Genomic DNA, 16,013 nt, shown 5'->3' with positions numbered 1-16,013 from the left:
CTTGTAACTGTTTTAGGGTGAATTTCACGAGCGTTTGAACGCAACGTGTAGCGTTTCATTCGTGACCGACATTTCTTTTGAATAAAGAATAATATCTTTTAAATTAAACATTTATAAAAATAACATTGTACCATTACTTTACCATTACTTTATTTATAAAACAGGATAATTAATTGATTACTGTGTATGGTACAATTTATTAAACATTAATGACATCACGCGGCGGAGTTCATAATGCTCGTGTAATTAACTTTTTAATTGATTTAAAAAAAAGTGTTCTTTCTCTTTGCGTTTGAAAGAGTGGGACAAGCATATTTTTGTTGACTTTTATTAATAAGACTGTGTGCCTTTAGGCTGTGCGACAGTTTTTTAATTACATTTTGCAATAGGCTATATGGTTATTCAAACAATTTATATATTGTGTCGTAATCATAATTAATGAAAATTCCAATTGACTGTATACTGATTTGTACTTTTTTATATGTAATATTATAGATATTATGTACTGTACGACTGAAAAAATACATGGAAAATTCGACGAAACAATAATATATTTAAATAATAAAAAAATACCATGGATCAGTTAAATGTAGACGCAGATACATAAAAAAAACTGAAAGTTTCGCTTGAATTATTGGCAAAAATCAGAACTATGATTACTAAAATACACTTCAATGCTCAAGCTGGAGACACATTCGGTTGGACACTACATATATATGACGTCACAAATAAATTAGAATATTATGTTTAATAATATATTTTTTTTGTATTTATTTAATGTACCGATTGCTGTACCTAAACTTGAAATACAAAATATTAACTAGCCTATTGTGAAAACATTTTTTTTTTGGTTCTATTAAATCTGGTTAGAAAAATGTCAACCACGAAAATGTTACATTTTAGAATTGTTAATATTAAGATAGCCTTCACTTCGTATGTGTATATAGGGTTATTTTTATCACCAGTAACCTCTCAGGACTGTCCTATTAATATTATAAATGCGAAAGTTTGTGAGGATGTGTGTATATATTTATTTTAGTTACATGTACTGGACCGATTGTTATAAAATTTATTACACGGGCAGAGCATAACCTGGAATAGGGTACATTTTATCCTGAAATTCCCACGGGAGCGAACTCCGGGGTGCAGCTAGTGGCTAATATTGGTTACAACGTTTGTTCTACAAGTTATGATAAGTCAGTAAAATAATTTTTAAGTCATTATTGTCCTGTCCGTACATCAATGTTTACATCAACACATTGAGTGTTTAGCATTGGAAGAGATGTGAAACACAGATTTATCTTGACGAACTCATTGTCGCAGTGGCGACCTCGGTGGCGCAGTGGTAAAGTTTTTGCCACTAAACCGAGAGGTGCTGGGTTCGATCCCCGGTCGGGTCATGATGGAAAATGATCTTTTTTTCTGATTGGCCCGGGCCTTGGATGGTTATCTATATATGTATTTGTTATAAAATATAGGTAGTATCGTTGAGTCAGTATCACATAACACAAGTCTAGAACTTACTTTGGGGCTAGCTCAATCTGTGTGATTTGTCCTAATATATTTATTTGTCTATTTATTATTCTATTTATTTCTATTATTAGTCCTAATATATTTATTTATTTATTTGTATATATTTATATATATTTATTTATTTGTATATATTTATATATATTTATTTATTTGTATGAAAGTTAGGTTTACCTAACGAATTATCAAAACTCGTTGAGTAAACTTTGTTTATGATGTCAGTTGGTTGCTGGTCTTTTGAATATAACCCTTTATAAAAGCTTGCACAGCTATTTCGTTACTCTGTGGTTCGTGTAATAGACGTGATACCTTCTAACCAGATCTAAAGAGAATTATATCGTTACCAAGAGATTTAAATGTACCTAATGATAAACATCACTGTATAAATAGATTTTAAGATGGATTTTGTTTTTGTATTTTTTTTACAAATTAAACGCTTACCAAAGTGTGTGTTTGTTTATTTCGATATACAAAGTGTGCCAAGAGACCAGTTTTATAATATCCATGTAAACCATTCGGGTATGAGTAGAGAAAAAAAAAGTGATATTTCGTTGGTAAATAAAACTATTTTAACGCCATCTATTAGCCATGTTTTATTATGGAAAAAGATCGTCTACTCGATAACAGATGGCGCTATTATTATTTTTATATTTGCTCATAGATGTCGCTACTAGTTTACAATAAAAAAATATTAAAATTTTATTTTAACTTTGCATGTATCCTTATTTTTATAAATTATAAGACAAAGTAACTGTCTATCCTGTTTACGATAAACTTAAAAATGACTGCACGGATTTTCATGTCAGTTTTCACCAATAGATAGTGTGCGATTCTTGATAAGTTTAGCTGTAAGTACAATTAATCTGGTGGCACGGTAGTGCCCCCGCCAAGACGAGCCAGGCGAAGCGCAAGGGTACCAATCTTTTCTCGAAACGTTATAATTTTACACGACCGAAGCCGGGACGACGGCCTGCTAATAAAGACATATAGCATCATCCTATAGCAACCGATTACGTTATTTTATCAGATTTCAGTCTAGTAGTTCGCCAAACTTGCTGGTTTTAGATTGCGGTAACTAAAACTCATACAAACCACGCATTGTTCATTCATGCATTTGCGTCAGTGCTTGTCCGAATTCGGCGATAGTTAAAATACATATCTACCTATTTAAAATGGAGTAGGTATAGACAGTGAATTGACTAGAATTGATAGAACTTTTAATTTTTTTTAGAAATGAATCATATAAAATTTTATTTTCTTTAGTTCACAATAACTACTATTACATGTAAATATTAACTAATATATATATATATATATTACAAATTAAATATTATTCTATATATTACAAATTAAATAGCCCATCAAGCGCGTTGTCTTGCTACAAAGTGCCCAAAAGGCTGGCAGCATTGCTAATTTGCGCTGCAATGCTGAGCCTCTAACCAAAATAGCTTCCAGCCCTTTGGTCACGAGATTACTCGACCAGCCTTTCTGAAATATTATTAAAAAGTGCTGCATATTATCATTTAATAAATAAATAAGAGTCCCCTTACCAACATTTTCATCAATATTAAGTTAAAAATTGCATATCACTCTTTTTGAACACAACAATGCAGGCACTGCTGTTTGGCGGCATATATAGATGAAACCCATACGCACAGACTAGGTACGTACCAAAGTCTAGGTTAGGATTAGCACCAAAATTCTCTTTGCAGCCTGATTTTTTTACCTACAAGCCTTTGCCTTTTGTAAATATGTTGGTAAAAAAAATATAGCGAACTGGCGGCGAGCCGTCAGGTGCCGCACGCACGCGTATCACTTTTCCAATTTTGAAATTTAAAAAATTTCCCGACATGACAGCCCGACGCGGTTTAGAAAATTAGTCCTGTCAAAAAGTTTTATTGTTTTAATTTTGCCAAGGCTCTGTAATTATAATAATGCTTTTAATTTAAATAATATAAAGGAATGTTTCCGATATTAAATCTTTCGTGCATAACACTAACGCAATAGCTACTGAGTGAGAGCAAAGCGATGGCCTTCGTCACGTGTTAAAGCTACAATAAAACACTAATTTGGTAAAATATTTACGATGAAATAGGTTTTGTTGAATATATACAGAAGCATGTGATCTGATAACATACAAATGGCAAGTCTTTGATTTACATGCACTAACTAGTAAAATTGAACTATGCGCGCTTTCCGGCTTCCTGTCGCATATTTCTGTCTCTTTTAAGAAGGCTACATTCTTAAAAAATAATAGTACTTATCTAAGTTTTTAAATTAACAAAAGACATCACTAGGTACAGTATTTTGATTTACTTACTTTATTATTTTTTAGTCCTCATTAAACAACTTACAATAGTTAGAAAAGAGCAACTGATTTCACTTTGCACTTAGGATATTTGAAATATATATTCAAAGTTTTAAATCTTTTAATTTATCCTTAACAATACTGGGTCTTTATCTAGAATCAAGAAATTCGAAATTTAAAATGGAATATCCATTTCCGCATGCCGCCAATCACGGTGTTGCCAGCTCCGGCCGGAATGAAGTCGTGCGCCTGACCGCGCCTGGGGCCGCGTCAATCACTCGACGCGCCTGTAAATTGTTCCATTCGAAATTCGAATTTGAAGGTCCGTTGCGGTACTGGCAGGTATGAGAGGAATAATTAAAAATGTGTTTTGAATTATTTCGACATTGAGTTTTTGTCAGTTAATTTGACTAAGTTAATCACAGATTACATAATACTTCCAGTAAGATTTATTTTATTACAGATGTGTTTTAACATTTTATTTTTAAGACCGTGAAAATACTAAAAAGGCAAAACTTGCGAGAATTTCATATTTTTTGTAAAAAAAATTATTTTGTAAAAGCATTTAACGAGTTTTTTCTTACTTTAGACATAAATTTCATCTGTTAAAAATATTTAGTAGCTCTTTAAACGCATTCAACAAAACATATTGACAGAAAATATCAGAAAGGGTAGAGTTACTGCGAAATTATACACCACTGTGGGGTCGTAACTTAGTGCACAATGGACACACGGACATGTTTTATAAATAGGTAACATCGGATTATTTTTACGCGTCATTAGCCGATGTTTTGATTTATTCACCAATATTTTAAGGCATAAAATTCAATATGATGTTCTTAAAAAATCCTAAATAAGTATAAACGTTGTTGACAAATTTTCCTACACTTTCAATCAATGATAACTTTATCCACGAATGTTAAGAATTTTAGTAAATACACTCACTAAATTAAAATTGAATTGCTATACTTAGGTAACTTTCTGTATCTAAAAAATAACATAAAAAAATTATCACAGTTCAATATAGAATAATAATATTTTATATTTAATTTATTTATCCTCAAATATCTAATGAAATGACACAAAACGCGAAATAATTATAACAATATATTATTATTATTTTCAAACCGTTATAAATGGAAACTAGTAATAATTAAGAACAGATTTAAAAAACTTTATGTAGCGGAATGAAACTTAATTATGATATCAAGAAAACCAGTCTGTCACAAAAACAGCGCGATAATTTGTAAACATTAGCACTTTTAAAACTAACTGTAGCGTGTAAATACAAAAAGGCCATTATTTATGGTCTAAAGTTGCGTCAGAATGGATTTCTACAAAACATCATTAATAAAAACGCTTTTAAAATCAAAATATCAATAAATTATCCGACAATTGAATTCGCGCGTTTTTTAATGTCAAATTAGCCCGCCATATTCGACAATTGTCAATGTTGCATTGTTCTTTATTTGAATTCGTTCACGCGTTACTTTTTTTATAAGAAGGGGTGATATAGCGATGTTTATATGGGGTTGGTTATCGTTTTTTTTTTATTTTTCGGATTGCGTGTGGGCTGTGTTAGCCATTTGTATTTAGCAGATTTTTTGTGGATAAAAAGAACGTAATCTCAACAAGAATGTAATGGATCGTTTTTTTTAATGCACGTGTTGACGTGGGAAAGATGGTTGTAACAAGTAAATTTTATTTCTTTCCATATTTAATGAATTTTAAGACCACCTTGCAGTAACAAGAGTTTCTTTTTATATAATAACTACCTACATTATTTCATTGTATATTAATATGGTAGCGGTTCCCGGCTCCGCTCCAGCAAAATAGTAGCCTATGTCACTCTTCAGTAGTCCAACTATCAGAAACCATAAATCACTTTCAGGTGATCATCACATAGGATTGATCCAATGCTCTGTTTTGAGATTTTGACATGATGAACTGATTGACATTAACAATGAACACAAACAAAACACACTTTGACATTTATACGTAGTAATATTGTCCCAGTTTGAAATTAGGGACAAGAATACGTATAAGTATGTTCTAAAATCCTTTTTTATGTATAAGTATCAAAATCAAGTGTCAAAAGTTCATTTTGAGGTTATTTCACCGCCATGATTGATTTTTCATCAATTTAATTATTGTATTTTAATCCATGCCTCATCCACTGGTAGTTTCGTGAATGTGAGCAATACAAACATATAGATACCTACGTGTACTCGGCTTGTAAACATGGGGATACGTCATTACACAGAGTGGGATTCAGGATAAATTGTAACAGCAAAAGTGGGTTGACGTCATGCAGACAGCCCCGGTTGGAAAAGCATAGCTTAATTTATTCAAAATTTAATGGTGGTTATTTTTTTATGCGAACCACGGGCCTCGAGGCATCACAGCTCCGTATATAAGCGGGAAAACGTGAGGATGATTGAGAGTAACAACAAAAGTGGCTAAAATCTCTATGTCCAGCATTAATAATCTAGTAAATTAAATGCACAAATTCAATTGTTCCAATTTTAACATTTCATTTTTCATCTTATCCGATTATTCTCGCACCCCATGATAAGAGCCATGCCGATTCCTCGGTTGATACTTAGTCATAATAATTTTGATAGTTTGTTACAGTTAAAATTTATTATCGTTTCAAAATATGTGTAATTGGTAATTCTAACTATATTAATATAGAAAAGCCAGTAAGTAACTTGCTTGTTTTGCTGGAAAATACTGGCTTATCTTTTACCTAGAGATCTCATTACTTTTATCGTTATATTTAGAGAAACAAACTGCTTCGTTCTTGATCGAAATTTGGCTAGATTTTTACAGGATTTTTTTTTTTGTGGGATAAATGTTTTACTTTAGAATGTAAAGTTTGAACTAATATTTGATTTATTATCAACAAAATTCAACGACAATAATAATGAGTTGTTTGCATGTTAGGGTCGAAGCGTATCTCTTTTTGAGTTTGTCATACAAAACCAAACACAAAATATCATTAGGTATTGCCAAATAATCTCCTTTAAGCGTAATGAGTACACAGCTTTTCCTTCATAAAAAGCAGTCATACAAAACAAATGTCTACGCGCATGCGCTGTGACGACGAGCGCGCGCCTGCGCGATGTTTCTTTTCTACAAAACAAATTCTGTCATCCGCCATTTTTAGCTGTTGTTACTTTTAAATGTATTTGCTCGTAATTTACCAGCCCTAAATAAACAATCTTTGTCGAATACCGAGTATAATTATTTATAATATATACTCAAAGGAGATCCTACAACAAACATAGGCTTAATATAAGATATATATATTTTCCTTTCATCAGCACTTGATCACAATCATAATATGTTTCAGTATACCTTTTGACCATGTACTTTATTGTGTACTTACATTGTTATATTACTGATAAAAAATTATACATAAATTTATATTTAAAAAATGGTAAGCCCTTCTGGCATAATAGGGACCAACACTGTTTGAATGAGTTTCTTTCGGCATTTCTTCTCAGCAGTGGTCGTTCCGAAATGCTAGTAGTTTGTAGCTTTGGTAAACATAATTTAATTTAGAATATGACGTGAAAAAGTGCCTGTGAAGGCCTAATTTCTGAATAAATGATTTGATTTTGATTTGAGAAAGTCGTGGATGTTTATCCTTTATTTATCTATTCATTCATAGTTCAATAATAGTTTCGCCCTAAATTCGTCCCTGCGCCCGTTAAACGCTCTCAGTATTGAGTTACATCAATTTGTGAGCATACGTGTTCGTTGTTACAATTACATGGAGGTATTGGGAAGTTTAGCCGACGGTGCAATAAGAGGGTACTGTTTAGATGATGATGATATATTCGATAACATTTCCCCAAGAATATATATACGAAATTTACATCCAACCGCTAGTCGAGAAGGTACTAGAAGAAGAAAATAAATTTTATAAAATTTATTTTCTTCTTCTAGTACCTTCTCGGATAAGTAGGCAAACATGTATTTGTGATGCCTGATGGTAAGCAAACACACCGGCAACCCGATACCGGTTACCGATGATGTCGACCTTTTTTAAAGGCCAAAATGTTATTTTAATAAAAAAAAATATAGTATTTGACTAGTTTCTCGTCCTGGTTCGCATAATCCTAACTAATATTATAAATTAAAAAGTAAGTTTGTTACCTCTTCACGCTCTATCCATTAAACGGATCTTCTTGAAATTTTGTTTACCTTTATATGTCGTTATGTTATAAAATATAGTATCGTTGAGTTAATAACCCATAACACAAGTTTCGAACTTATTTTGGGGCTAACTCAATTTGTGTGATTTGTCCAATATATATTTATTTATAGTCTAAATAATAAATAATAATAATAATAATAGGACAAATCACACAGATTGAGCTAGGCCCAAAGTAAGTTCGAGACATGTGAAACTAACTTAACGATACTATATTTTATAACAAATACATATTATATAGATAAACATCCAAGACCCGGGCCAATCAGAAAAAGATCGTTTTCCATCATGACCCGACCGGGGATCGAACCCGGGACCTCTCGGTTCAGTGGCAAGAACTTTACCACTGCGCCACCGAGGTCGTCGAAATAGTATGTTTATAGTTCATCATGGTTTGTTAGCTTTTTGGCAGCGTGTTGCGAATTCTCCCAACGTAACGTTATACTTGGCTAAGTGTATTTGTATTGGTTGCAGATAATAGATACTTGTGACCATCGTTTGAAAAAAGAGGGTGATGTTTTCACGTCATTAGATTAGGAGTAAGAGAAACTAATTCTATGGTTTCTTTAAAAAAGCCCGGGAGTGCCGGCTGACGTGAAAAAACTTTTCACGTCTTACGAATTTTCGATCAGGTCACGTGTCCTGACGCGTGTTTAACATTTTATACCCATCACAAAAAGTGACAACAACGCAGCTAATGAAGTTTTCACTTCAAAAATGAGTGGATTATCTTTCACGCTGGCTGTGAACCTGAGAGTACACGCGAACAATCATGCAACATAAATCACGTAGCGTCTTTGCGGTTTCTCTTTTTTGTACACGATGTGTCCTTATAGTCGTACTTCCTCATGGCCGAGGGTCGTGGTCATTACGTGGAATTAAACACTCAAAACAACTTTCTTGGCACTATTAATGAAGTGGTTTGCCATTGCCTTCTCCATTTCACACACAAGTTAATAATCAACCAGTGTGCAGATTTTCTCACGATGTTTTCCTTCACAGGAAGCTAGATGCGTACACGATATTAAAAGATGTGGTTCTTTCGTGATAAACCTTCTGACACAGGTTTAACTGTTGTAACTAATCAATCATAATTATAAATGTAGAAAATATGTTTGTTTATTTGTTTGTTTGTTCCCTCTTCATGCTTTATCTACTCAACCAATCTTCTTGAAATTTTGCACACATGTAGTTTGAAGTACGGAGAAGGACGTATGGTACCGTTCATCGCGGAAAAATAACTGTTCCCGTGTTAAAATCACTTGGTTGACTTGGCTTGTAATAGATAAAAGCGAAGTTAAGATTATTTCTTGTAGATGTGTTCTACACCCACAACATAACATCTTACTCACAGACCAAGTCTTGTATCCCACATCAAAGGATTGAGATTTAAGATAACCATAACCTTGCGAATGACGTTTGCACAATGCGCACCCCATGTTTATTATTATCTGTGGTTATTTTTAGCAACGGATTTCTCTTTTTAGGGGTCCGTAAGGAAACTGAACCTTATAATTAAATAACGTAAAACAGATAGATTATATAAATAACTAGGTTTCGCACGGGTGTAATATTATGCATGATTGCTTCCTTCTTTCTGTTAAAAATGCGTAGCTTTATAGTTCTAAGCATACATAGGGACAGACAGCGGGAAACGACTTTGTTTTGTACTATGTAGTACCTCAGCGCAAACAAACAATTGTAAATGTGATCACATAAATGTTTGTCTGCGGTACTGTGTGTGTTGTGCCTGTTCAGTATTGTGTCCATCGGACTCGCGAATATAAACTTGAAGTGCTTAGTGTGCTGTCCATTGTTCATATTCTAGATTAAATAATTAAAATAACTTAACGGAAACCTCGGTGCGCGAGTCCAACTCACGCTTGACGGTTTTGTGTAGTTTGTCGAAAGCCACGAGTTTTAGCTTTTGCATATTTCCGTAATTTCTGTAATGTGCTACTCAAAAACTGTTCAGATCAAAAATGAAACAAAACTTCTCTCACTCATGGTCTTCTTTCTTTTTGAGAGTGTTATTGGTAACACATGTCGCCTGAAGGCATCTGATATGACTTATATGACTGCTTACCGACATGTAATAGCAAATAGTCGTATACCTACCTACACACTAGCGAACTTAACTATCAACAAGTGCGCTGGTTTCCTCACGATATCTTCCTTCACCGGAAACAGGTGGTTGTCTGTGAAAGCTACTCATACATGAGTCAGATTGGTGTACAAACTCATGTGGCGCGAGCAGGATTCCAACCTGGGACCTTTCGATCGTTTCGTTTCGTCCCTTAGACGCATGAAATGATATCCATAGGAGGATATGGATCCATCGTTTTCTTGGACGTGAACCACACGCAAAAACACAAAACTCTAATATAAACATGAGATTGCATACGACTTTTCTGAATTAGTGCGAATAAAAATTAATAATTGCATTCTATTATCACTTCTACACTCGTCTTCTCCCTCCCCCGCATACAGCTGTCTCACTCGCGCAGCAGATGTCACGCGCCACGTGGCGTCTTAGCCGATTTACCATGCATCCGCGATTATGAGGGTAGTTGAAGATTAATTTTATTATTTCATAAGGGGACTCGGCTGTTGGTTTGCGGCCTCTGCTCCGTTGCGTCGAGGCAGTGAACTCATGCACGAGTAAGATTTGAACGTGGGACTTTTCAATAACATGCCTCTTAACATCTGGAACACCAACACCGCTTCAAATAATAAATAAATACATATATTAGGACAAATCATCACGGATAGAGCTGGCCCCAAAGTAAGTTCGAGACTTGTGTTATGTGATACTAATTCAAGTTAACTCAACGATACTATATATTTATAACAAATACGTATGTAGATAAAAACATCCAAGACCCGGGCCATTTAAAAAAAGATCATTTTCTATCATTACCCGACCGGGGATCGAACCCGGGACCTCTCAGTTCAGAGGCAAGCACTTTACCACTGGCCCAACGAGGTCGTCAGTTAATAATTAAAGTGCCTTCCAGAAGGTTGAGAAATTTTTAGAGCATTCTTGGTTGTGACGCCCCAAAGCTAACAGTCCCCTCAAAAACGAAACCATTTAATTTTGAAGATTCAACTGTGATTATCCTGCCGTATGTCAACCCTATTTGGGAATGCTGTTGTTGATATTGTAAATACTGACCTCAATGAATACTTAAAGTCACAAGCAGAAGATAAAATTCCTTGATACAGATCATTAAATGAATTAAACAAATAGCGTAACAACAGATTACGTTCCCGCCAAAAGTTTCGATCGATAGCCGCCATAAGCCACGTGGCGCCACGTGCCGCATCAACAACACATGTCAATGACGTTTGAACTGACAGTTACACGAACCAATTTAAATAATCGCCTGGCATTCTATTTGGATGTATGCGTGCGATGTCAGTGGTGAACATTTTTTATTGGTCTAAAGTATTTCGCGCCAATATTTTGACATTGGCAATCAAATCAATCTATACTAACGAAGCAACAACTATATTACTCCTAGATCTATGGGTTGGGTAGCGAGGTGTGAATAAAAACCTATGGAAACATGGTGAAGAAACCTGATTACTGGTGGAAAAGTCAGAAGTCAAGACATTGTTGTCCACTAGTGTACGAGTAAAAGTAATTACATAATTTAGGCCAATTTATGTACATTCATAATAACGAACACAGCTTTGCGACTGACAGGTTAACAAAATGTTTTCACTTATAAACCAAGAAAATTTATAGATACTAGATATATATTTTTTTATACTACTAGATACCTATTTTCGTGCCGCTGTTAGAGTGTTTAAACTAGATATAATACCTTCATACTCATTGTATGTTACTGACATTGTCAGTTGTAAAGAAATAGTTTTTCTCTCTCTCTCTCTCAGAAATGGTCGCCAACAGTGAAAATAAAATAATTTACTGCGTTGTTCTAAACCTCTATTTTATTCCTATTTTGATCATAACCCATCAGCCGCTACCTAGTTACTTAGGTAATGAAAATTAGACTTTAGATTCTGAAAAGATGTTACATACCTACCTATTAGATATTTCTACCTACAGTGTTCCATAAATAACTAAATTAAACTCTTGAGTTCTTCTCTCGTCACATTTAATTTCATCTAAAACTATAAAAAGATTTATGATCGCATAAAAAAATACAGATTAAAAATCTCTGAAATAGCCAGTGGGCGGCAAAGGTGTGCCACGTCATACGCAGCAGCCATTTTATTTATACTGGCGTTCACACCTTCGACGCCCTACTGTGTTGGGGACATTTTTATTTATTTTCACCGACAGTGAGAGAGCGTGGTATACAGATATGGTTTTCGACTATTGGGACGTGAAAAGAAATATTTTTTTTCATTAAATTCAATTTTAAATCATTCATTCAGAAATTAGACATTCACAGGCACTTTTTCAAGTCGATTTTTATGTTAAATAGTTATTTCTCACAAGCTACAAACTACTGGCATTTCGCAACGACCACTGCCGAGAAGTAATGCCGAAAGAAACTCATTTAAACAGTGTTGGTCCCTATCGTGCCAGAAGTCTTACCATTAATGTTTCTTACTATTTTTTCTTTCTAATAATATATCATATATTAAAAACGCTAGAATCAGTACTTAATGTACTTTTATTTAAAATCGTTTAAAATTAAAGGTTCAAAATCAATGAAATCAAATACTGTCTGTGGATCGAAAGGTCCCAGGTTCAAATCCCACTGCCACATGAGTTTGTACACCAATCTGACTCATGTATAGAAGTTTTTATCGACCACCACTTGCTTCCGGTGAAGGAAAACATCGTGAGGAAACCTGCACACTGGTTGATTATTATTAACTTGTGTGTGAAATTAAGAATGCAATGGCAAACCACTCCATTAATAATACCAAGAAAGTTGTTGTGTGTGTTCCATTCCACGTAATAACCACGACCCTCAGCCATGAGGAATACGACTATGAAGAAGTATGTAACTAAAGATCATAAGTACGAGTAGATACTAAAACAAGATTGATCAATCACAGTAACATTATCTATCGTGATTTATTGTATGAATTTTATTTTTTACGTTATACAAGATTTCCACAGGCTACGTTTTATCTCGAAATTCCCGCGGCGGCGAAGCCCCGGGCAACATCTAGTAGGATAATAAAAAACGAAATAGATTCTTTGACAATTTATTTCACATAAAATTACATTTAAGTCTCGTAAAGCTGCATGAGAATATTATAATACTTATTAAATATATACATTTGGTGCATTTTATGTTTAATACAAAGACAATTATTTCCACTAATTATAATCCTAATTAATAATATAGATGTGAAGTTAAGTTTGCATGTTTGTTACCTCATCACGCTCTATCTACTCAACCAACATTCTTGAAATTTTGCATACATATAATTTGAAGTATAGAGACTTTTCATCCCGGAAAAGACGCGGGCAAAAGCTTGTTATAATGTATATCGGATATCGATCTAACTCGACTATAAACTAGTTTTAATTAGATCGGATTGCGATCGTATTGTTGCACAATTGTTTTTATTTTCACCAGGATCGAAGGGTTTTGACGGAAAAGAAAAGAAAATAGTTTTTTTTTTTATTATGACGAGGTTCGGTTGCTAGTAACTATACTACCTTACGGTTTAGTTAATTTTAACAAACGGTTAGTGAAACTGCATTTTTAACTCGTATTAATTTAATTATTTACAAAATATACCTATTTATGTATATTACTAAGTACTAGTACTATTTATTAGGTGATTTACAAATTTAGTTACATCAAAAAAAGCGCCTTACGGTTTCGTATGAGCCAAAATATTTATTATCAGTTTTGCCCACAGCTTCGCGTTTATTTCGTGTGTCCGCTCATAACTTATTATGATCGATATCTCGGGATTTAAGCGACGTATCGCGATGAAACATGTTAAATACCTGATTTTAAGACCTTCCGCTACACATCTGTAAAAACGCATCAAATTCCATCCAGTAGTTTTAGCGTGATGCGTGAACAAACATACAGAAAGACAAGACAAAGACAAATTCTGAAAATAATTGTTTTGGCTTCTGTTAGTCCCATAAGGACTCCCTATAATTAGTTTTCTTTAATATCTCCTATGTACAGACAGAGCCCGCTTACAGTTTTATTCAATGTATGTAAGTAGGTATATATAATATTTTTCAGCTCTAAGTTTCTCACAGAAGTTCTTTATTTATTTTCGTAAATATTATATATAACTATTTTCGAATAATAAATATTTACAGGTGAGAATTGAAATTTTCATTCATATGATTCTTATGAGATTTTACGATGTAACTTTTACTAATAGTCTAATTATGAATTAGGTTTATCTTACATAGTCTTTGATACATAGATTTTTAAATATTTAGGCAAGAACGTACTAAATAAATTTATACTGTACAACATTAAGTTTTAAACTAATTAAATACAAAGTCAAGTACATATCGAATAATGCCAGGATTCTCAACAATAAAATGCAATAATTAAAAATGACAGCATAAAAACAAAACATAGGGATTGTCAGTCTTTCAGGTCAACAAAATATTTCTTTTAAGCTAAGTTTGGGACTTTTTATATTGTTTAAAACTTAATTAATGTACATAAAGAAATGCTAAATGATTGTCCTGTTATTTTATGGGATTTATTGTATTGTTTACTTCTTTTTAAATTAGGTTGATTGTCATTAGAGGTATTATAACCAGTGATGATGAACTCAAAGTGAACCACAGAATATACTATTCTTAATTAACAACATCAATAAAAACAGGTCATGTCACATTGATTTCTTCATCTGTGGCACTGGCGTCACTTTCATATTCATCCTCATCCATGTGATTGTATTGTTGGAACGCGGGCGCCATCTTGTCGTCAAATCTGTAGCTGTCATTTGACGTTGACGCAAACATTTTGTTTTTTTCTTCGTCGTCGTTCATGGGCGAGAGAGGGGATAGTTTGGATTTGTCAGCTTCGGCGTCTGAAAGGTCTGGATGAGGGTTATTCTTGTTCGGAAGGGTTTGCTCCCTGGAACCCCCTGAAGCTAGAAGTTCCCGCTCTTTTGAATTCCGCCATTTCATGCGTCGATTTTGAAACCAAATCTTGACCTGTTGGCAAGAGTAGGAATTATTTATTTGACACTCTAATCCTTACATTATAAAACAAAGTCCTCTGCGGCGTCTGTCTGTTCGCGATAAACTCAACAACCTATGGTGATTCCCGAGGAAGGTTAAGGTACCTAGGTACAATTTACTCAATTAAAGTGAATTATAAATTTTTGACTTGTTGGTTAAAAATTTGTGATAACAAAAATCTATTACGTTAAATCAAAACGTGGGATAACAAACATCAATTACGTTAAATCAATTATTGAATCATCTCTTTTACCACTTGCAATCATTACATTTCGTCATATTTCTTCATTCATTTAAAAAAAAATGCAATATCACATTACAATGAATTAGCAGTTTGTCAATAAAACGCAATAAAAAACACGCCTAAAGGGGCGAGCGCACATTAACTTTTTTTCTACACATCGATTTCTCATTTTTCTACATTTTTACGATAAATCCTAACAATTTTATGGAATAAATACGGACAAAATACGCGGATACCGCTCATTGTGTTAGTGACAAGTAAATTGATGGCTGAGGGCGGGGTTATTCCTTCGCTTTAAAAAGACATGTGACATTTGACCACGGATTTTGAACAAAGAACAATTTTTGGCGGCAAATCTGTTGTTATGGTGACCTCGTTCTAAACTAATTTAAACTAGTGTCCGATTTTATATACTGTGACTATCTTATCTCCGCATGTTGCCGGTTGTGTTCTGTGCTGTGACCCCGCGAAGCCCGGTATCAGCGTAAAAAATTACTTTAGAATGTCGAAGATTCAAATTTTATCATTCTCTTTGCGAATGCAA

General features: G+C 33.8%; 1 protein-coding gene across 1 annotated transcript in view; it reads right to left on the bottom strand.

The window, feature by feature from the left end:
- Nucleotides 1–13,241: 13,241 nt before the first annotated feature.
- Nucleotides 13,242–16,013, bottom strand: part of Dbx — a 36,374-nt gene continuing 33,602 nt past the window's right edge. Inside the window, exon 5 of the mRNA XM_053766024.2 lies at nt 13,242–15,198. Coding sequence (XP_053621999.1) covers nt 14,866–15,198 — 333 coding nt within the window. The 3' untranslated portion in view covers nt 13,242–14,865. The remainder of the gene's footprint in view (nt 15,199–16,013) is intronic.

The sequence above is a fragment of the Plodia interpunctella genome, chromosome 28 (genome assembly GCF_027563975.2).
Source record: "Plodia interpunctella isolate USDA-ARS_2022_Savannah chromosome 28, ilPloInte3.2, whole genome shotgun sequence".
NCBI classification, from domain to species: Eukaryota; Metazoa; Arthropoda; class Insecta; order Lepidoptera; family Pyralidae; genus Plodia; species Plodia interpunctella.
Note: the sequence above shows the minus strand (reverse complement) of the source record. Positions and strands in the feature narration are given on the sequence as shown.